Here is a 24,324-nt window from a genome sequence, read left to right as displayed (position 1 = left end):
AAAGGGAATGTGCACCAACAAGGTATTTGAGAAAAAGTTGGTTTACTTACAAACTCTTTGAAATTAGGAACACTTAAGGAAAAACAAAAGGAAAGGTTGCTAAAGAATGTGTGTTCAGTGCTCAAGAAAAGCAGCAGTCATAGCAAAAATCATCATAGTGATGACTAACATGTTACTGTGTCCCCAAACCCCTAACCCACAGTTCCATCTTGGACAGTTTCAGCCCTGTGAGGTCAGCTGCAGCTCAAAAATGTTAGATGGATATTTGAGATATATAGAAAAAGAGAGATTTGTGCAACTTTTATTACAATATATTGGTATTTTTCACTTCATCATTATTAATCTCTTACTGTGCCTGGTTTATAACTCAAACTTTATCATAAGTGGGTATGTAGAGAAAAAGTCACGTGGTGCTTGATGTGATCTGTGATTTCAGGCATGCCCTCAGGGTCTGGGAACATATTCCCCCAAGAATAAGGGAAGACTGCTGAGCCTTACCGCTAGCCCACACCAAGATGCCAAAAGAAGGAAGGGAGAGAGGGGGTCTTGCCCGAGCCTACACAGCCGCAAGGGTGGACCTGAGTGGCCGCAGCAGCCATGAGATGACTTCAGGGAACTGTGCTGTGAGCCTTCTGAGCTCCTCAGTGAGGAGGTAAGAGGCCTCACCCGCCCTTGATCCCTGCTGCCCTGGGTCCCACGTGATGACGGGTCTTCTCCCACGTGCTTGGGTGTGGACAGAAGGCTGGCATCGACATCGCCAAGACTGTTTGGAGAAAGGTGCTGCATGTCGTGACAACCTGGCGGTGGCCACAGGATCCTGAAAGACCTGCAGGCCTGTGTACGGGCACCAGGCTCCTCAGAGCCCAGAGAGCTGCCAGCGTGGTTGGGTTCTCCCGGTGAGACAGCAGCAGGCTGGTGGCAAACATCAGTGCCCCCAGCGCTTGACGTTTAGAGAGGATGTACTTTGGTGAGGAGTTCTCCTTTTGTAAAAAGGCAGCAGTCTCACCGCGAATCCCAATGACCAGTCATGGACGATGCCTCGCTTCTCATATGATCGAGTGAGTTTAAGGAGAAACAAGGGACTACTGGGAGAATGGACTGGAATAAACTTTAGAGTCGTCTCCACTTATATATATAATTCTAAATATTTGTTTTGCTTTTTACATTCGCAAGTCTTAATACCTGAAAGATCCAAATTTGCAGAAGGACAAAAGGTAAATAGCTAGGCACTGGGGGGAAAAGATGGAAGATTTTTCCTCTCACAGCTTCTACTTTCTGTTCTTCTGAACTATTTAAATGCTTCACATCAAGATGCAAATTTGGAAGTAATCATTTCTTTCATTCTTTCAGGAAATATTTATTTTAGCACTCGTTATATGACAGAACTGTGCTAGTAATAAAAATCACAGGAAGCCCATATCTCAAGGGACTTACATGCTAAAGGAAGGAAACGGATTATTAAAAATAATAAGAAAACAAAACTGTGATAAAGTTAAGGGTGTGGGAATTGCTGTTTCCAGTGTAGTAGGTCAGAAGAGCCTCAGGAGGTGACATTCACACAGAGGACTGAAGGAGGTGAGGGAGAGGGGTTCAAGGGCAAGATCACAGCATGTGCAAAGGCCCTGAGACAGGACTGTGCAGGTAGGTAGCCAGAGCTGAATGAGGAAGGAGAGTCAGAAAAATGACAGGGACTAGCTCATGCCATGCCACCTGGGCTGATAGGAGAATGTTGGCTTTTACTTTGCATGAGATGGATCCACAGAGGATTTGAAGGAAAGGCATCATAGGATCTGGCTTGTATTCTGTCATCTGAACTTAGACTGCAGGGGACAACAGCAGCACAGGGAGACCAAAGCAGCAGTCCACGTTAGAGCTTATGGTGGCTTGGATGAGTGGTACAGCAAAAGGTAAGCAACGGCAACATTCCAGAAGTGTTCTGAAAGCAGCATGACAGAGCCATGGTAGCCAGGACAACGAGGCGAGACAGAGAGAAAGGCTGCCAGGGAGGCCCCAGCGCCTCGGGCCCCAGCGACAGGAAGGCACCGTGTCACGGGGGTCAGGGGTCAGGATGTGGACGCCTCTGGGGGACCATTATCCTAATCATCACATTTCCCCACCACTGCGACCCAATCGGACGGCCACTTACTGAGGTGAAGGAGATGACAGGAGAGTGGATTGGCGGGATGACCAAACGTTGCCACCATTAAACATCCCGTCAGCGAACGAGGGGGCGCGTCAGGGAGGCAGGGGGTGCGTGTGTCCAGGTCAGGGAGAACCCTGGCAGGACACAGAGATCAAGGCCACTGTCTGGATGGTATCTAAAGTAAGGCCAGGTGACATGCTCTGTGGAATGAGCACAGGTGGGGCAGAGAGGCCCTCGCACGCCCGTGACCAAAGACCAGGAAGATGAAGAGGCCGGGAGAGCAGGAATGAGAGACAACCAGGCCAGGAGGAGCAGCCAGGTGAGCGTGAAGATCACAGATCGAGAGGAGAGAGCCAAGATGTGCTGCCCAGAAGATGCCATCCAGGATGGCGTCCAGCAGTGGCCATCGCGTGGGGCCACCTGAAGGTGTGGGTGACCCACAAGAGCCGTATCAGCAGAGGGGTGGGAAAATTGAGAGCAGGATAATCCCCAAAGACGTCCACGTCCTCACCCAGGAACCTGTAAACACGTCCCCTTAGGTGGCTAACGGGACTTTGCAGATGGCACTAATGTCAGGACCCTGAGGAGGGGAGATCATCCTGGATTACCCGCAGACCCATTCTAATCTCACGAACGCAGAAGGGCAGGTCACAGGCCTGGGATGGACGCAGAGGAGAACAAGCACGAAGGGAACTCAAGCCAGCACCCTGGCTCTGAAGAGAGAGGAAGGAAGTTGAGGAACGTGTCAACTCTTAGAACCTGGCGACCCTCTGCTCACAGCAAGCAAATGGGGATCAAGGTTCCACAACCACAAAGACAGGAATTCAGCCAGGAACCTGAAAGAGCAGGAAACCTCCTTCCAGTGTCTCCAGGAAGAACAGAGCTCCGCTGACATCCAAATGTCAACCAGTGACACCGCATCAGAATCCTGGGGTGCAGATGTGTACAAATACTGAACTTGTGTTGTTCCAGCTTATAAACTTGAACAGTTCCAATCTCTCCCCTGCTAACTAACCAACCATCTCCATGCCTCTCTGGGAGGACCAGAGGCACCACAGTTACCCACCGAGCCTTCAAGGCCTGCTGTGATTTGCACAGGTGACACACAGCCACAGTCCCCTCTCTTGCCCAAACATCCTCAGAGGCACGCGTTGCCTCCATAAGACCAAAGGCAAGGGCAGCCAGGTCTCCTTCAGCCACAACCTCAGTCCTGTGTGAAGACACAGGTGTGAAGCTACAAATGCTGGATTTCAAGGCTCTGGTGTGGAAGATCCTGCAAACCCCCAAGAGGCATGAAGCCAAAGTCCCCTGAGCAACCTGGGAGGAGGAAACTATTGGGGGCGGAGGGGCACAGGGCTGCGGAATCACAGGATCCTTCCATCACCTGTCTGTGAGTGGCGTTATGACGAGCCTGTCAGTGCAGCCTAAAAATTCATTCTGATATATGAAAGCCACATCTGTGATGTGAATCATCATCTTGTCAGAATCTTCATTAAAATAAAATCGGCACTGTTTCAGCCATTCGAAGTCCGTGGGGCTCTTGACATGCATGTGACACTGAAATTCAAGAGGTATATGTTAAAACCGAGATGAGAATCACTCATCGAACATACACATCAGCACTTATGTAAGACATAAAGTAAAAGAAATGGCACCCACAGACTGTCCCATGTGCTCCAAGACACCGAGACATCGTCACCCTGCCCAGCCATTTACTTATCAACAAAATAGAAACTTCAGAAGACAGGAGAATAGGAAAATCAAGAGAACCCCTAATCATGCCCCTCTGATTTAAATGACATTACATAGTTTAATAATAAGATTCATTTCTTAAATTTCATCCTTAATTGTTCAATACCATAGTTCCAACCATGAAATGCAATCTGTGAAAAACATGTTATGGCATACAAAGACAGAGCTAAACAATCTCATCAGGAAAAAGGTGTTTCTTAAGATGATGACAAAGTACATTGGGGTTTTATTTAATCCACTAATTACTTTTCCTAGGAATTTACAGCCGGCGAAATTTCCTAACATCTAAATGACAGGTTATTGCCCAGCAAAGCTTTTGTCTGAATTTTTTTAACCAAAATTTTAAGCCACTTTAATCACTTTTCTTTGACAAATAAGAAACCAAAAATTACCCCGAGCCCTTTATTTCTCAGAGAGGCAAACAGTGTGCTTAACTATTAGGAGAGGAGATTAGCACAGAATAGCTTGAATGTGCTGCCTTCTATTTCTATTACATCGGGACCAATCTTTCATAATCTTTTTTACATAATGGGGTTGAGACACAATCCAGAAAATTATTATAAAAGTAAAAGCTTCTTGCCTCTTATCTAATGTTATGTTTTATGGTAGAGGACAAATTTCATTTTTTTCATTTCTATAGCTACTGAACTCTCCTTTCCCATCTGTTTTTTTTTTTTTTAAAGGCAAAAATCTCCATGACACCTGAATGTCACAAGCTGTGTTAGGAAAGACCGTATTGCCATTAATGACATAAAATGTAGCAAAACTTGTTAAACGAGGATGTGACTTATCAGAAGCCCTCAAGGAAGCCCTAAACAGCTCTACTAGCAATATAGGTCATAATTCTGCAGCAATAAACTAGTGATTTTCAATCAATAACTAAAAGGAGCACAAGACAAATAAAAGATTTTCAGGATGCATTTAAAATAATCACATGAAGAATCTGAAAAGAAAGTCTAATTGTCTCAATGTTGTTATAGATCGTCAGAATATGGCTGCAATTTCAGTTTAAGGCAGAAGAGAGTCTGATAAACAAGGTCTGATCAAGAAGATGACTGCCTGAATTTAACATTTTCCTTCAATCCGATCTAACTAATTCCAGGGAGTAAACACAGATGTGTCTACTGCTTGCTTCCTTGTATACACCACAGCATTTATAAAGAATTTACCAGGTCATCAAAGATATCCCTTTGGTGCACATGAATAGTAATCAAAGTCTCATATTTCACTCGTTCCATGGAACTCAGATCCTTAGTGGTGATGTCTATCAGGGTGTTTAGCAGTTCCAGGAAGGACTGATTGGTTTTCTGCATGATTTTTTTATCAAACTTGGCATTTCTAAGGGCTTCTTCTGAATCCCGTGTCCATATCATTTGAATTCCTAATAATCCAACCTTATAGAAATAAAAAAGGTTTTATGAGTGTGTATAGCATACTTACATATTTAAATAAAAACTGCAACATAATGAATAATTGTGATCGTCATACAAAGGTGAAGCTTCGGTTACATCAAATAGACACCTTGTTTCAAAACCCATGAAACTATATTCACATAATTTACTTAAGAACTAGATATACACAGCCCCATAATATGTCTGCAGTTTTTTTCTTGTAATTTTAAGCCACTTATGATTAAACCACATTTCTTCCTAGATAGATTTTAAGTTACTTGCAGGTAAAGAATATGTCTTAAATCTGCTTTACCCAAACAAGCATAGTGTTTGCACATGGCAGATACTTACAAAATCTTTTTTTTTTTTATTTGTTGGTTCTTTTTAGTTACATATGACAATAGAATGCATTGTGATACAATTATACAAGCAAGAAATATATCTTACTCCAAATATATCTTACAAATTAGAGCCCCATTCTTATGGATGTAGCCAGTGGGATTCACTGTGTTGTTTTCCTACACTCAAAATCCGTACTGATAACAATCACTAAGAAAGTATTGTTTCCTGTATTTTAAAGCTGAGATATATTTTCATTTTTCTAACTTTCAGTGTCCACTCAGTAAATTGTTATGATTTATATACATTGTTACATGTGGAGGTTCAGTAAGGAAAAACGAAACTCCTTTAAGAAAATAAGTTCAGAGTCTCTACAACTCAAATACATATTTAAGTCTACATCTCTCTATATGGGCCAAATCATCTGCAGAGGAGATCTTTCAGCTTATCTAGATTTAAGAAATCTTCACAAAAATCTTAATATTGGTTCAGAGTTAAATTATGCCCTCTGTGAGGCTTCCAATCAGCAATATTTGAGATTTAAGATGACTATTTTATAAAAAATAAAAATAAGGATCTTCCAATTTCCATATGCTGACCTGAGCCGGGAAGGAAGAAAGAAATTCAGTCAGCTGGAACTCTGCTTCTTGAATATTGGCAGCTGCCTGGCGAATCACCAGGTGCAAAGAGGACTTGGACTCCTCCAGGAGAGAATTAAGCCACACCTCCACACTGCCTTCGGCCAGCACGGGCCTGTGCAGCTCGATGGTCTCCCCCTCCCGGGAGGACACTGACAAAATCCGATCGTAGACCTGCGTGAGAAGAGGTCAGAGACGGTTCATCTGAAAAAGTGGGAAATCATTTCCATCCATTCCCTCCTTATCATGATATCCCTCCCATAGAAAGTTAAGCTACAGATTATAAAAAAAAAAAAGGCAAAACATGATATAAAGTCTTTTTCAAAACAATGAAAGAGGTTAGTCATGAACTCTAAAGAGGAATCCTAAATTGATTCCAAATAACCAGTACTCTAAGGGGGTAAACTTATCTTCTAAAAGAAACATTTAATACAAATGCGGTAGAAGAGTCTCAAGTTGACATCAGAAGTGACGTGGTCAAGCTCAATGAGGAGAAAGTAATTACGAAGGAATTACAGCTCTGTGCTAAACACAAGGTTCTTTACTGGAGCTTGGTGTCACGTAATGCTCCCTAGGGAAACCCAGCTCCTCTGAGCCCGATGCACATCACTTTCCATGAAGCACTCAGCATCTGGAGTTCCAATAGGCCTCCTCCGTCCACTGAACAGGGAATGTTGGAGAACATCACCAAGACTAAGCTTCTTGACCATTAAAATCACACTTGGTGCCAGGGGCAGTGGTACATGCCTGTAATCCCAGTGGCTCTGGAGGCTGAGGCGGGAGATCACAAATTCAAAGCCAACCTCAGTAACTTAGTGAGGCCCTAAACAACTTAGCAAGACCCTGTCTCAAAATTTAAAAGAAAAAATTCAAAGGGTTGGATGAGGTTCAGTGGTAAAGTGACTCTGGGTTCAATCCCCAGTATAAAAAAAATGAAAAGAAAAATCATACTAATCCTACTCACTACACATCTCACACTCTCATGCAGTTCAGGACAATTAAACAAAATAACACAATCTATAAAGTAAATTCAAATATTTGTTATTGTTTCTGTTCTTTAGTTTAAAAGGGGGCAGTGCTGGGGTTGTGGCTCAGAGTAGAGCATTTGCCTTGCATGTGTGAGGCACTGAGTTCAACCCTCAGTACCAAATTTAAAAAATAAATAAAATAAAGGTATTGTGTCCATCTGAAACGAAATTTTTTTTTTTTTAATAAAAATAAGGAACATCCATTTGGACTCAGATTTACTGCTGAACTAAGGAAGTCCTCTTCAGTTGTAAATAGAAGTGATGAGTGATGTTACAAGTATCTAATGAATCTTAAGATTCTGGTTCCTCATTTGCATGGATGCTTTCCAGATTCCTGAATATAATTTTGTATTTATATGTTATAAGATTTAAAACCCATAAAACCAGGACCTTCCCTGGTTGTAGAATCCTTATGGAAGGAACAAGAGAAAACAAAAGAAATACAATCTTAAGAAGCAATGGCCATGAAGAGAGGCTAAGGATTTGTGGGCATGTAATCAACAGATGAGGAAGACCAAATTATCTACAACATACAGCTTGAGACAGTGAGAAATCCTAGTGCTGTACCAGCAAGACTGAAGCAAAACATCAGGAAGAACAGCCCCCTTTCAGCTGGCACAAGAAGCAGCACTCATTTTGCCCGTTAATGTCCACCCTGTCTTTCCTTCCTTTCTGCCTCTCTTTGCTAAAGTTGTTCAGCTTCTCCATCCTTCCTTTCTTTCATTCCACCAACTATGCTGCAGGGCACAGAGTTCAGGTTGCTGTCCTTGCTGTCCTATTAAAGGCCTCCCCTGGCTTTCCGTCACACTCGGGATGAAGTGGAATTCCACAGTGCGAGGCGCTTGGGCTTTGGAATCTAGCCTTTGCCTCTCCCTTCCTTTGCCCATCACTCCCTCTTCCAGGTTGAATTGTGTCCCCCATGTAAGTCCCAGGATCTGTGAATGTGGCAGTATTTAGAAAGAGTTTTTGCAGGTATAATTAAGTTAAGAGGAGGTCATACAGGATGAGGGTGTTCTAATGAGAAAAGTTATATTTATAAGAAGAGGGAAATTTAGACACAAAAACACCCTGAAATAATATCTGAAATTGAAGTGATGAAATGTTGTCTAAAATCAAAAAAAAAAAAAAAAAAAAAAAAAAAAACACCAGCAAGGATCGCTGACCACTCTCCTTCAGAACCTCCATTGGAAACCAACAGTGCCGCCATCTTGTTTCTGACATTTGGCCTCCAGGACAGAGGGACACATTTCTGCTGTTTAAAGCCATGGAGGCCTAATCCACCACCTCACACCCCATCGTTCTGACATCCTGGGCTCCACGCAGCTCCAGTCCTCGCCAGGTGCCGCTCCTCCTGACCAAACCAGGCTTCCCTTCTTCACCCACCTGCCTGTGTTCCACTGCCCTTCAGAAAACCAGTCCAAGTTGGAATTTTCCTGCAGGACCCCTTCCCTGACACCCCACACACCCAGTTAAGGTTCCTGACAGGCATGCCTATGCTCCTTGTGCGTAATAAAAGCACAACACTAATAATGGAAATCCAAAATCATCAGCAATTTAATTGCCACATTTCTCTTCAGTGTTTTAGTGTTGATTATGGCACATTTTTCCTTGGAATCCCCAGAGTGGCCTCACATCTGGGGCAGAGCAAGGGGCTAGACTGTACTGACCGACTTCTAATTACTGACTGTGGAGTAGCTCTACCACCACACTAACTGCCCTCTAGGTCACATGGTTACTTCTCATCTACTCTACCCACACAGCGGTTCCCCAGGTTGGTGCATTCCCATAGGTAAGCACGACATCTGTTAGTTATGCAATGAATTAAATCATGTGCTAAGATGAATAAACGAATGTTCCTAAGGATTGGTGTGAAGCACCAGAGGACTGAATACCCTTTGACAGAGAATTTTAGGTGGAAGGACAGATCAGAAGACATCTTCTGTCACCTGCACAAGTGTGCTCTTCCTCAAGTTGAATGAATTCTTTTGGGTCCCACACAACTCCATGATTATATAAACATGTTAGGAGTGTAAAAGAAAAAAAGTCTTAAGAAAGCATATCAAAACCTTCTAAGCCTGACTAGAATAATCAAATCCCTACAACAATTCTGCTCTAAGTACTTTATTATGAGCAATTAGTGTCTCTGTCTTGTTGGATTTCTAAGGAGTCAACTTGGCATGTAAAATTGTGAATGCTGCACACATTGCTTTCCTGGTCACACTAAACCATTATTTTTCTTCTAATCTACACCTTGGACATTAAGAAGCCACATGGTTCTGAAGGTTAATTTGGCCCCAAAGTTTCTTTTTAATCAATGGGCAAGAGTGAATGGATAAGGAAGACATGGTTGTAAACACAGCATCAGAGAGCTACAGGAGAGAGGGAGATGACAGACTAGGATATGGTCATCGGTGACCAGCAATTACAATCCAGCAAACCTTCTCATGGAACTTGACCGTTTTGATGTTGTCAAATACATTCAGCAAGTGGGCTTGTATAGTGTGGGAGTCCGAGGCCTGCCCCAGAATCTCCAGAAGAGCAGGATCCGACACGAAGAAGAATCGAGGAAAGCAAAGTCGTTTTTTCTCCAAGTATCTAAGCAGGGAGGAAAAGATAAACTTTTATAAACACACAAAGCTAACCCTTTCTAGGAACAAATTAACCTGGATGGAAGGGAAGAAAGTCCGTGTGACAATCTGATTTTCCCTTGTGACTTAATGTCTGGCTTGTTGGCTTGAGATTTGTCAAACGGCTTTCCACATTCTGATAAGGAAACATATTTTTTCACGGTTGGTGGCAGAATAACTTTATCTTTTGCAAACCTATGGCATACAGTTTGCTTGGTCTGAAATATCTTGTGCTGCCTTTGTAGGAAACAGGATAAAATACACAAAGAGAGTTGGGGGTTTGCTTTTTGGCTTTGTTGTATCTCCAAGCACAGCAAAAAGACTCCATACCACCTAAAGTCTGCATGTCTTAAAAGTGCATCTTAAAAGAGAATCCGGTCGACCTCCAGCAGAGCAGAAGCAAACCAAGCTGCGGTGAACTTCTGAAAGCGCTCTCCTCCTGTAGTCATGGATGCGCAGGGAAGCTCCCCCATCCCGGGCTTTCCCTACACCTGCGTCCCCATATCTGCTTTATGACGTGGTGAGTCCATGGATGTGTTTACCATTTTCTTATCTACAGCTCCCATTTTCTAGCATGTTTTGCTAATTAGTTGGGCTTCTTTTTAACGTTTGGTGTGTTTACTTTTTCAATTTTTTTTTTATGGGTTTTTGCTATGTTCAGGTTGGTTGGTGCATTGTTTTTGAGACAGGTCTCACTCTTGCCCCAGCGGGTCTCTGATCTCGAAGATCTCACAAGAGCCACCTGCCTCAGTCTCCCTAGTAGCTGGGACTTCAGGCCTGCTCCACCACACCTGGCATTATTGTGGTTTTAATTGCAGTTTCTTTCTGAGACTTTACTGGTTGTTTTAAACTTGAGGTTTTTGAAAACTTTCTGCTCTTCCTTGTCTTCGGTATTATTTATTTGTTTCCTGTGTAAAATGATCATAGCAACAGAATTCTCTTCCCAGGAAAACTGAGTCTGTGGTAGCAGATCATGGGGATCAGAAAGCAGAGCCTCATGGTAGTCTCGAGGCATGTGGGAGGAACCCCAGGGTTGTTAGGCAACCACTGGACGTGTTTTGCTGAGTGGAAGGTGCAGGCCAAGGCAAGAGCCAAATTCCTCAAGACACCAGAGGGGTTATTTTTCAGAAAGAGACAAAGAGGAAAAGGAGAAACTCACAATAAGTGAGGAATTGGGGGAAGAAGCAGACACAGCTGCAATCATGGATAAGGCTTGGTGGGTGGGTTGTAATCATCTTCTCTGACTCTGAACCAGAAGGCTCAGTAAAATATGAATTATAAGCCATTGTGTGGCAATTGGATCCATTTATTCTGGATGTATGAAAAAGTGTAAAGTCTCACAGGAGAAGGAGGGGAAGGATACTATACACAACGGAATATCATTCAGCCATAAAGAAGAATAGTATTATGGCATTTACAAATAAATGGATGGAATTAGAGAATATCATGCTCAGTGAAATAAGCCAATCCCAAAAAACCAAAGGCCATAAGTTTTCTCTGATAAGTGAATGATAATACATAATGGGGTGGGGGGTAGGAGGTAAGAGAAGAATGGAGGAACTTTGGATTATGTAGAGGGAAATGAGAGGGAAAGGGGTGGGGGTAGGAAATATGGTGGTATGAGACAGACATCATTACCCTACGTACATGTATGATTACACGAATGGTGTGAATCTGTATCGTGTACAACCATAGAAATGAAAACTTGTACCCCATTTGTGTACAATGAATCAAAATGCAGTCTGTAAAAACTTTAAAAAATAAAACAGGCTGCCCAGAGTCTGTTCTCTTACACATCTCATTTCCTTCAAGTCTTACTCTGCGTTTATAATGTTTAATTTTTAGTTTCTTACTTTCCTTCATTTAAAACTGTTCATTTTATTATTTAATATACCAATTTTTCTCATTTGTGTAACTTTGATTTTTATTCTTCGTAATTCTTACTCCTTACTAGTTATCCCTTGCCCAGTAGCCTGGTCTGATTCTGATGAGAATCGGCTCATGTTTTCCAGCTGCTTAGATCAGGCTGGAAGCCTCATGGAGTATGTCAACGCAGCTTCTGTGGTGAGCTGGGCAAGATGACACCTTCATGGGCACACGCCTGCCTATCCACCCCTCCAAATTATGATCTTATTGGTGCGAAGACTATTCTAGTTCTGCCCAAGCTGATCCTTGACAGCTTGTGCAGGCATCTTTTCTATGTAAGTATGAGTACTCAAAGTGTTTAGAGTGGGCATTTTGGCACAGAACCTTATCTTGGTAACCATCAAAAGACAAAAAAAAAAAAAAAAAAAAAAAAAGCTCAGTAAACTGTGAATGACTTTAGACTTTTTCCTCTGAAAGTTAAAAAATAATGTCAAAATGTCGATCATTTGAAAACAAAGATTCTTTTTGTCAAATGTCCTTCGGTAGTTATTTGGCTGATCTGACAGTTTTATAAAGCAGATCAAGTCATTAACACCTGAGCATCCATTTTTCTAAAAATGCTTTTGGAGGACTTACTTGCAAATATTTTTTAAGTACATAATTAAAAGTGCTTTCCTGCTGGGCGTGGTGGTGCACACCTGCAATCCAGCAGCTTGGGAGGCTGAGGCAGGAGGATGGTGAGTTCAAAGCCAGCCTCAGTAAAAGTGAGGAGCTAAGCAACTCAGTGAGACCTTGACTCTAAATAAAATACAAAATAGGGCTGGGGATGTGGCTCAGTGGTTGAGTGGCCCTGAGTTCAATCCCCAGTACCCAAAATAAAAGGTGCTTTCCTGATACTGGCACAGGCTATGATCATGGTGCATAGGACAGTCCTCCAAAGGAAAGGAATCAACCTCGGAGATCTCATTACTCAAATTGAATGCTTAGAATGAATGTCTACCATGAGTATCAATGTACCCTTAGAAGATTACTCTTTAACATGGTTATACTTAACTGATTTTATTTCTTTTAACCAAGAGCAATAAAATAGAGAAACTTTATGACTTGCAATTTACCAAGTCTGCATGTGTGCGTGTACATGGATAGATATCACATTAGGCATGATCTTATTTGAACTCTTCAACTTCCAGAAAAGGATTTCAACTCCACATTTTATTTCTGTATAATCCCATTTATATACACATACTGTTTCATATAATGAATATAATGCAATATTTTAGCTGTACAGATTTTTATCCAGAAGAAGATCAGAAAAATAGGTGTGTTCATTTTAAAAGCAGAAACTGTAAGAGAATATTTACATGATCCTATCTCAGAGAGGGGAGCAACCTAAGTTCTGAGTCCAACATCAGGACAAACAGAGTAAGTGTTCGGAGAGAACATAAAGGTTAACGGCACACAACTCTATTCACGAATTAAGTCTTAGTGAAGAAAACACATCCAGCCAATGCTACCTCCTCTCCGTGTCCCCTTTTGTCTCTAAGATCCAGGGACTTTCAAAGAGCCGGTGAACTTACCCAGTAAGGGATTTCTGGCATATTTCCAACTGGTCCAGCAGGTGCGGGAGGAGCTGCCCCAGGGTCTCGTCTCCAACACAACACTGAACCACATTTGGCATTTCGTGCGCGCGAGTCATGATCTTCACCCAAGATTTATCTATATTGGAAAAGCGCTTGGCTTCCTATAAGATGAGGTAACAAAGCACATTTGGACACATCTGCCATCTCAAGGATGGAGTATGGCACGTTCCTGCCGATGAGGCCAGAGTTCTAGCCAGACCAGATACCCAGGCCACCTACACCTCAGGTCTCACACCTTCTGAGCTGTCTGGGGATCTTTTACACTGCATCACTCTCTTTGTCAAGCAAGCATATTTAGCTCAACCCTAATACTTTCATTATGTTAAGTATAAACAGGAAACAGACCCAAAAGTAATAAGACTGTATGAGATCATTTAGGAGGGAAGGACATTCCCAATTATTTTCATGGGTATCTCTAAATGGAGGGAATTTTCTATTTTCAAGTTTTCTACACTAAGCATTGAACTTTTTGTATATTTGGGGAAAAAATTAACACTTAAAAATATAAATAAAAAATAATGCTAGTGTAACTAATATTACAAAAAATCATTTTTCAGGAAAAATGGAGAACAGATTATTTTGAGAGTAGAAATATCTTTTTCTTTAAAACTTTCTATATGTTACCAGTGAGCATACATTCCAAATATGAGAGCAAGAAACTCCACCTCACTCCTTCAACATATCATGTGAAAATTTCCATTGTCCAATTTTAGATTTTTTTCTACCCATCCAGAAAAACATGCCCAAATATAAAATCAAAAAAATAATAAGTAAAATTTTAGTGTATGCATACATTTCACTGTTGGTCAAAAAACAAATGGCCAGCCTTACAATTGGTTAACAGCTCTGTATTCTATAACTAACCTAAAAGCTAACCAAAGGGAAAGTTATAAAACCTACATGAAGAGAACAGTCAACATAATCATGCTTCTAAAGCTCATATATATTGTTAAAATGCTATAATCTTGCAAACAACTTAAGGTAATTGAATAAGAGTTCTTGAGATTTGGTTAAAAATTCTTTAAAAATCTCAAAATATACCCCAGATATACATAGTAAGATAATTATGATTTGATGGAAAAACAGACTCAGTATCTTGAGAAGCCTCTTGTTTTGGCGCTTTCTCTCTGCACGATTTCCACCCCTCAATCTTACAGTACAGAGATAATTGAGTACATTGTAGAGTGTGCATTATTCTCAAACGTCAGTTGTGGAAGAACGAATTATCCTACCATTGTCAAGATAACTATGCCGTAATTTCCACACTGTTCCAATTCCACCTTCACATTGTCTGAAGGAGCACATCAATTATGTGGGAATTCAGCCTTTGTTTTTTTAACCCTTGGTTGCCTATGAAACCTCACAGTCTCACAGCATTCTTACTCCCTGTATCGGCCTATACTTTCCACAATTCCTCACTGCCTTTGAAGAACAACATCCACAGCAGAAAACAAAAATACTGGGGTGGGGGTACAACAGAGATTAAATATCACTGCATTCTTTAAAAGGTTATTAGTTCTTGGACATTCTTCTAATTCAAAAACTTAAGCAAAAAAAATTCAAAACCTTGGGCAGCTGCTTGGCAATGTCTCCTCCCACAAAGACAGCTTCCAGATAAATCCACAAATTCTGCACCGTCATCCAGTTCTCGATGATGTCTGTTGAATTGGAAAGGTACTGAACCCACTTTTGAATCTGGGCTTTGAATGGCATATTGTACCTACAATAAGAAAAAGCTCAACATTTCAGTTCTGTTGTATTGATGTTGTTTTTCAATTAAAAAGCCTTTTAAAACTCTTCAAGCTTTTTTTTTATTGTTGTATACTTTAATATGAAAAGATTCTTCCAGTGTGTGCACAAGAACCAAAAATATCAGTTTACCAGTTCCATTCACACCCCACTCCCAAAGGCATACCAACAATGTCAAAAACAGTCTTTCCCCCTAGACAAATGGCTATTTGCAAGACTGCTGAGGTAAAGCTTTTTTTTAAAACCTTGATTATGTTGCTGGCTTTTAAAGTGATGCTACCAATGATTAATCTAGCACCATTTACTAGGCATTGTTAGATTGCTTTCAGTTTTTATCCAGAACATTCAGAACAGTGGGAGACTCATAATTTAAAGAGCAGATCAAGCATGGGACTTGATTCTACCCAGTCTCCAGAGTCATAGAATTCTGGTCATTGTCACTGTGTCCCAAAGATCTACATTCTCTCTGCTAAGCTTCCATGCCTCTCCATGGAGTCTTTGGGTTTTCATACACTAGGGAGCAATTACAGAATCACCAGTGGAGACCAGACAACAAGTACAAGTTCTAGCTACAACATTCGAACTCTCTTCCCTCCCCTCTCTTGTCTTTTTCTACTCTCCACCATGTCCAACCCACTCGTCTTTGTGTGAACACATGCATAAAACCTTATGCAAATATCTGATACCCCTGATTGCTGCCTCTCCCGTGGTTAAGCCATCTTCTCTTTTATCCTTGAGAAAGAGACTGCCATGTCCTCTCAGCGAATGTCCTTTTCTCCTTCTTTCTGGGCAGAACCTCATTTGTTTGTGGACTCACAGCTACCCAACTAAAATACTGAATTTCCCATCCTTCTTTGCAGCAATGTGTAGTCAGAGGATTGAGTTCCACATCATGAGTTGCACATTGGAATAGCGTGGCCAGCACTAAAAATCACTGCCTGGATTCCACCCAGAAAAACTCTGATTCAGTAGGTCTGGGAAGTAATCCAGACACTGGGATTTTTGCAAGTTCCTTAGGTGTACCTGGAATGTGAGAAGTTTGAGAACCACTCTTCCACACGAGGCATAAGCAGTAGCATTGGCTGTAAGGGGTAGTGTGGAGGAGGAGGTAATTCCTGGGAAAAACGAGAAGTGAACCAGACAGAGCCTGGGTCCCTGAGGATGCAGTGGATCCCCTACTTGAACTTGGGGGCTTCTTTTATATGAGAAAGAGTCAACCCGTAGTCTCATATAAGTTATCTTGTGTGTGATGCTTCTGTTATTTGAAGACAAATTTAATCCCAAATTATTATACAGTTTATCATTATTTTATGCTTCATTTTTATGAGGGGAGTACCAGGGATTGAACTCAGGGGCACTTGATCACTGAGCCACATTCCCAGTCCTAATTGTATTTTATTTAGAGACAGGGTCACACTGAGTTGCTTAGCACCTCACTTCTGTTGAGGCTGGCTTTGAATTTGCAATCCTCCTGCCTCAGCCTCCCAAGCTGCTGGGATTATAGGCATGGGCCACTGCACCTGGCTATGCTTCATTTTTATTCCTTTATCAAACTCTCTAGCCCTATATAATGTGTCATCTACTTCAATTCTTCTCAAATATTAGTCACATTAATGAATAAAGTTTAATTTCCATACACTTGTTAATAAAATTGTTTGCATATTCCATGAATTTTTCAAATTTTTTATTTATGTTCTCACTAGAATGTAATTCCATCAAAACAGAAATTGTTGCTTTATTCACTGTCTCATTTATGATACTTAAAAGAATACAAGACCCACAATAGGTGGCCAACAAATTATATAAATGTCCTCACATCACTGTCTGTAGGTTAGACACCATTGGTAAGAACATTTCCCCCACCCCAACTCAGATAATTTTTATTTAATTTATATTTGTGCCTTTTCTACCTCCCTATATGTAATATCATCCACCGATCATTCATCCAGGTCAGGTATGCATAGTGACTGTTTTCTAAACTCACCAGATCCTGAGGCATCCAAACTTGACATCACCGAAAGTCTTAGTCTCTAAAACCTAACTATGTATCCCATGTTACTTGGGAGTACCAAGAAAATGGAAGCAAGAGGAATTTTTATCATATAGTATTAAAGAGATAGCACTTTCTACCTTTGAAATATTGATACACATGTGCACAGGTAGGAGAGTGATATTTTAAAGTCAGAATAGCACAATAAATTCATATCTTTATGGTCCCCACATATTATATAATTACCATATGTTAAGATCCTGGTGAACAAAAAAGTATTTTGGAAAGAGCAAAGGGAAGCTCATTGCTTACACCTCCCAAGCAAATTTAAGTTCACAAGCCTACGGTGTCCACGTCCAAAATGTGATGGCTTTGCTGTTACCATCCAATAGTCAAATAGAAGCATTAACCTGGCATCTCTCTATGCAATGTTACTCCTCTTTAGGAATTAAATTCATTCTGTGTCTAGACCTGTCATCTCAATGGAGTATGTGCACAACTAAGAATTACTTGTCCATAAATGTTGGCAAAAAGCTTTCTCAAGTAGGATGATTATTCTGGGAATTCAGAATAAAGTTCCCCCTGGAACCCAGAGCCTGTTGAGCTGTCAGCTGTCAGGGAGGCGAAGTTGAAGTGTTCAGCCAGATCCAAGTGGCTAATTACACGTGGCATGATTTTGTCCAATTGATCTCAGACACACCCCACAAGCAGAGGACAATGGAATAAAACCATTGTTCCGTGTGCTGTGTCAAAGGCTAAAATTAATGCAAGCATTTTATTTGTACGAAGGGTATTATTGCAATGCATTTTTCTTAAATTCCCTTGTGGTTCTCAAATATAAGGAAAAACGTGTTCCTACCTGTTGCTCAGGAGAGAACTCAGCAACATCAAACTGTCCTCCATGCTGGTAATGATTTCCGAGGTACTGTCTCCTCGAAGGAGGAGCTCTCCACGGGTTTTAAAACTGCCGAAGGTGAATGTTTTGCTGTCCCATTCGCTAATGACTTGCTTCAGCTTCTGTTCAATGTCTCTCTCCTTCACTGCACTGACGCAGATGTCCTATGAAAAGGGTAAGCTCTCATTTTATTACGTGAAAGTGACACAGCTTATTAACAGCGCAGGTTCAGCAGAGATCCTGTCTTCTCTCTCTGCCTCATATATATCTAAACTATGTATACTTCCAGATGTCAAAAGCAATATAATAAATGGCGTTGTGGATACATAGATATAAATGTGGAGGGATACAGGGACAAAGATGACCAAAGAGAAGCTTAATTTATAAAATTTCCCAACAAACTATTCCAGAAAGATAAAAGTTGCAAAGACGTTTTATATTTTGAACCTTGATCACAGACTCAAAATGTCATGTTTCTGCTTTACCTCTAAAGTCAACAAACGGGGAGGAAACTGGCGGAAACCTGGTTTCTGGTCCCTCTCCCTGTCTCCTTCCTCTGCAGCTTCCCCTTCTCCCAGACCCTGGGCTGAGCCCAGTCTTCGCCCTCATGTCTTCCCACACTACATTCCCTTTCTAGGGGAGCTGATCCATTCCCAAACACCTGGTCATCTTTCATATCTCCAGGAAGAACCCATGTCCATTTGTCCAATGAGCTTCCCTGCTTGGGCTTCAGGAGAACCCCAAACACAACCTGTGAAATATTGAACTCCTGCCCAAAATCAAGCTGGTGCTCTTTGTCCTTGTCTCCCAATACAACCCCTTACAATCTTACCAGTCTCCAGGTAAGCAGTCACCCACCAGACCTCTCCGCAGGAAATCCGTGGTCATCATTCTCCCTTCCCCATATTTCTCCTACCATATTCCTTCCATCAACAAATTCTGTACAGTTTTACCTCCTAAAAGCCCCTGGATCTCCTCCCCTCTCCAGTTCACTAGCTCCCCTCCCTGACAACAAGTCAGCCTCTCTTGCCCGAGCTCCTCTTATAACCTCCCTGTTGCTTTCCACATGATTCTCCCCTGCACTTGACCATCAAGGTGATCTTTACTAAATGCAGACCTAACTGCATCATCCCCTGCTGGAGACACATCTCCCAGGTGGTCCTCATTGCCCGAGAGGCTAAAACCAATAACATGTCTTACATCCACTCCCCTTCCCGGGCCTCTGCTCTCTCCTCCTCCTCCATGTTCAAGACACACAGCCATCTTTTGCTTCCTCCAACACACTTCAGGTACTTCACATGTGATTCGCTATCTGCCTGGAATGGTCCCCTTTGCACTTACACAACCCCTCATCTCCACCTGGTGACCAAGCGCACTCACCCAGCCAGCCCAGCTTGCCCACCTTTATCGTCCCTGGAAGAGACAAACCCCATTCTCACGGGTTCTCATTGCATAACAGATTCTTCCTTCAGTGGCATTTACTACAGCCTATAACTATACTTTGATTTGCATAATTTAATGATCTCTGAATACAGGAATACATCTTTATGTCCCCCACCACAGAACCTGTTGCACAGGTAGGCATTTAACAAACACTTGCTCAGTGTTAATGGCTGAATGCCAAGAGCTCCAATTGTCCTACTGCGGTTTACCCAGGATACAGGAATGCAATGGCATAAATCCCATGAGACCTTTGGATCCTCCACCACATCAGACTGCATGAGCTATACCTCTATTTCCTCTTTGTACTTCAGAAGAGGCACCTCCATGATGTTTCTTAACTTGAAGGTTTCATTTCCCACATCCAGACTGTGCCCAGTGAGGGAGGTGATCCTGGCCCAGTGCCTCTCCATCATGGCGTTACTGGCCATGTATTCCAGCAGAGGGCAGCACTCACTGAAGTCATCGATGGTCTTCTTCAGGTCCAAAAAAGCCTGCCAGTCCTTTAGTGCCCGGGGCAGCTTCCGACACCTGAGAAGAGAAACCGGTGTGGACGGGCTAGGGTGGAGCTCACTGGCAGAGTGCTTGCCTAGCATGGACCCCAGGTTCAAATCCCAGCCCTGCAAAAGCACAAATACCTGTCTGGTTTTGACATTTCACAACTTGGACATTATCTTGTAGTTTAATATATTGGCGTATCTTACAAAAAATCAATTCTCCAAGTCAGCAAAGATTTTTTTCCATCCCTCACAATAATGACTTAGGTAGAAACATAATATCAAAGGTTAGAGGTGCCTCTGAATTCATTTCAACTCTACAAACACGTGGTGAGAACGTACCAAGTTCAAAGCACAGCACAGGGTATCAGCTAACACATGGGACAGGGGCAGCCCATCTGCCTTGGGTTCAGCACTTGAAACAACAAATCTCAGGCCTCTTGCTTTGATTCAGGAAAGCAGCTAACATAAACTTCTAATGTTTGCTATGTGTAATACAAATAAAGGCCAGCTCCCTCCACATGCAGCAGAGGCCCTGACAAGATTCACCCAGGTTGAGCAGAAGGGCCTCTCTCCCCACACACACACGGGGCAATCGATTGAGTGTTTGATGAGGATGCTGTCAACAGACAACCATGATGGGGCACAAGGTGCTTTTGAAGCATCTGGGGTGAAAAGCAAACCTAACAGCCCATCCAGGAAGAAAGCCTTTGATGTCCATCGCTCAGGCCCTTCATGTCTCACCTGCTCTGGAATTCTGAGAGCTCATTGTTGATCTTTTCAATATTCACTTCTGACCAAAGGATATCTTGATAACCATTCACAGTTTCTATGACACTGTTGTACAGGGTGTATATTTTCTGTAGCAGATTTAGTTGTTTCTTGATCTCAAGAAGCTGGGGATACTGTGTCACTGGCAGACCAAAAAGTTCCTCTCCTCCAGTATAGGTGATATATTTCCGATAGATATTATCAAATTGATTCTAATGACAACACAAGGGAAAACTCATCAAAGTAATCTACATGTGAACAAACATGGAAGTGAAAACACTAGCAAGGAAACCAGAATGTATGATCTCTGGCATAGGTAACCAAGAATACCAAATGAGTGCAACCAATTTGCAGAAATCACTTCTAATTAAACCACAACAAATCATATGCTTAAAAATGTGAGTGCATCCCATATTCTACAATAAGCTTTTATGTCTTTAAAAACATATGTATGTTTAAAACTCAATGAGGTTTTCATTATTTAGGAAATTATGGAAATTAAAAAGTTACCTGAAACATGATAAGCCTATCGCTGGCTTCCTGAGGCTTCAAGTCACTGGCCATCGGACCATTCTGAAGCAAAAAGTTGAAAACAAAATTAAGTGTTTGCATACAAATTCTATAAGCTCAAAGTATTTGAATATCTAAGTTGTTTTCATACACATCACATACATGATAGGGAAACAGTTTTTACTTGTAAAATGACTAAGAAAGTGATTTAATTGGAAATGTGTCCCAAGTCTGAAAAACCCAAGTTAATGCTACAACTTCCATAAGTTAAGAGGCTTTGAAAATTTTATGCATGTATTATTCATTTCTTGGATGACACAGGCAAAGAAGCTCAATGTTTCCTCTGCAAGAAGCTGATCCTTTTGGTTTTGAACAGAAATGCTAATGCTATTAACTTGCAGATTTCAACACTCTAATATCTACTTGTAAAGTGAACCATATACTCAATATTACAGTTAGGTTTCCCTACATTACAATACATAAATGTATGGGTCTCTGTGCTTCTTCATCCATGAAGTGAGTCCATGGATCCAACCTCAAACTTTATTAGCTTTGTGGTTTGGAATGCTACTAGTTAACAGGTTTGAAATGTACCCCTATACTTATTTCCCTTGTGTAGCACATTATAATTAGCTGGAAATGGATCTCATTACACACCACATTTCCACTAGAAGATTCTACACTAAACCCCATATATATGATTAAAATATGGTCTCCATGGGAGAAGGGCTCCATCTGTCTTGTCCACCACTGTATCTTCAGCAGGACAGTGACTGGCATGTGCTTATTTCATTTCTAAAACTAAGGAACACTGTGGAAAGGAAGAATAGTATTTGTATTTGAATTTAGAAATTTAAAAAGCTCTTCAGCAACCTCAGTAACAGACCAATCACACAATATGAATAGCACTTTTAAATCCCCCATTTCACGTCGAAATTATTCCGGAGAAATTCTAAGGGGAAGGACTTGTGGAAAGAAAATACTTGATGAAATTCTTCCATGAACATAAAACCCCAATTCCTAAAAAATTTCATGAAATTTCACATCACACATAATTTTTAAACAATGACATTTTGTATGTTCTTTTTATTCTTCCCTGAAAATAAACACAGAGAAAGCCAGAGTCATACCAAATCATAGTCCAGATAAAACTGGTGACAGTCTTGGAGGAAGACTTCCACATTACTAATAAGCTCTTTCCTGAAACCTGGCTGCAGGGAGACTAATTCATTCTGAACTTCGCTGGCGCGTGCCAGGAGCTTCTCCCAAGCATAGCGCAGAGTGTCAACTCTGTCCATCTCTTCTTTTGCTATCAGAAGTCCGTATTTGTTAAGCAGGGCATAAGATTCCTACACAAAAGAAGAAAAACTTAATCTCTGCCAGACAGACACATAAACCTACACACAGTCATTTACTAAAGCATCAGAGCAAAACAGATCAGTGTGATAGTGTGATCGTGACGTCACCCGAAGGATTCTAGTTAAGGTACTTGCAAACTTCAAGAGCTTCAATGAGCAACTGGGCTACTCAGCCCATTTCCTCATCCTTGAAACTGGAAAATTCCCTGGCCTTCCTACAGGATCTTTGTTAGCACCTAAAAATATCATTTTAAATAAATTTTTAAAATTTTTATTGCTACACAAATAAAAGGTAGTTTTACTTAGGTCCTCAAATTGTATTTGAAGACTACACAATCATATCAAGTAAATTGAAAGCATGAAACAACTTAAAATCTGATAGTAGAATAACACAATAAATCAGGATTTTAATATGGTCCCATGTCACTTTGTTGCTAAGAGGTTCCAGTAGTCAGACATAAGAGGGTGTTCTTGAGTCAGTGCCTAGACCAAGCCATTGTCCTCAGAATGCAAAATCTGGGATCACTCTTTTGGCTGAAAAATTAAAATAAGCAAAGTTCAGTTTTCATAAGAAATGATTTTTCACTAAATATATCTCTTTTCCCACCATTATTTCTCCCCACAGAGGAGAAAGGAGACTTGACTGTTGACCTGGGGGGGAGGAGGATGCTGATTTGGGCAAGCATGGCCCAGGGCCTTTCTCCCTCCCCTCTTCCTTCTTAAAAACACCATGACCTGTACTTCATACCACAAATGTGGATCAGGGTAATAGAGAGACCTGCAGCTTTCCAGTGTGGCCTCTGATGCACAAGAAAGTACCCTAATTCTGGGATTTCGTACTCACAAGTCCAAGGTATGTGTGTGAGTGTTTGGTGGACAGAGAAGGGGATAACCAGAGAGATGCACTCAATCATGTCTTCTAAATCAGCTCTATCAGCAATAAAGGTTATATTATGATCTTGACACCTTGACTCTACTTCTGTCTTAACTCCCCAGGGGGAGAAAATGCTATTGTCGGCTACTGCACCGCCTCTTCAAACTCCAGGGACTTCCCCGTCCTGCACAAGGAATGGACTATTTGCCTCGATGTTTCCATTCCCAAGAAGAACGTGATGGATCATGTGACTGATGGATCATGTGACTCTGTGGCCCCACATGACAAAGGATAATTGTGTAGTGACCTGTATCATTCTCACAGTAATGTGAATTTTTTCAAAATTCAAAGAGTGTTGCAGAAAATGTGAGACTGGAGTCTGATCTTCACCATCAGTGTGTAAGACCAGACATTTCATTACAGTGTGATAGAAAGGCGATGTTTAATATCTGGAATTTAAAAAAAAAAAAAAAAAAAAAAAAAAACGACCCACTTCTGAGAAACCATTTTCATGTGGAAAAGATGGCCTGATATAGTATTTTTTTTAAAGTAATGTGCAACACAGGTCAAGGTGCACAACTTCTTTGAGCCTGTTTCCCCATGTGGAAAGCCATGGACGCCGGCAGACTATTCACACCCCACCCAGGTCCTGCTCACCAGCTGGGTTTCCCACCCCAACTACTGAGAGTTGATTGGAGGACCTCGCTGCCTCCTTGCCTGGAAACTCTGCTGCATGGGAGCCTCCTCAATGACCCACTGGCTTGGGGGCCTCAGGGGCAGTCTCCCTTGCCTCAAGGGGGAACCAACTGTGTGGTG

The 24,324-nt window shown here is 41.6% G+C and overlaps 1 protein-coding gene across 5 annotated transcripts in view; it reads right to left on the bottom strand.

Annotated features, from left to right (window-relative positions):
• The window catches only part of DNAH5 (dynein axonemal heavy chain 5), a 301,487-nt gene that overhangs the window by 139,500 nt on the left and 137,663 nt on the right, over positions 1-24,324 (bottom strand). For all 5 annotated transcript variants that reach the window (XM_079145501.1, XM_079145505.1, XM_079145502.1 and 2 more), the window contains exons 25-35: positions 22,407-22,625; positions 21,277-21,339; positions 20,740-20,978; positions 19,789-20,029; positions 18,023-18,222; positions 14,991-15,144; positions 13,362-13,525; positions 9,730-9,886; positions 6,225-6,437; positions 5,065-5,289; positions 3,528-3,700 (exon numbers count right to left, since the gene is read on the bottom strand). In XM_079145501.1, the coding sequence (XP_079001627.1) occupies positions 3,528-3,700; positions 5,065-5,289; positions 6,225-6,437; positions 9,730-9,886; positions 13,362-13,525; positions 14,991-15,144; positions 18,023-18,222; positions 19,789-20,029; positions 20,740-20,978; positions 21,277-21,339; positions 22,407-22,625 (2,048 nt within the window). The remainder of the gene's footprint in view (positions 1-3,527; positions 3,701-5,064; positions 5,290-6,224; positions 6,438-9,729; positions 9,887-13,361; positions 13,526-14,990; positions 15,145-18,022; positions 18,223-19,788; positions 20,030-20,739; positions 20,979-21,276; positions 21,340-22,406; positions 22,626-24,324) is intronic.

The sequence above is a fragment of the Sciurus vulgaris genome (genome assembly GCF_902686455.1).
Source record: "Sciurus vulgaris genome assembly, chromosome: 6".
NCBI classification, from domain to species: domain Eukaryota; kingdom Metazoa; phylum Chordata; class Mammalia; order Rodentia; family Sciuridae; genus Sciurus; species Sciurus vulgaris.
This window is presented reverse-complemented; position numbering and strand designations above follow the sequence as displayed.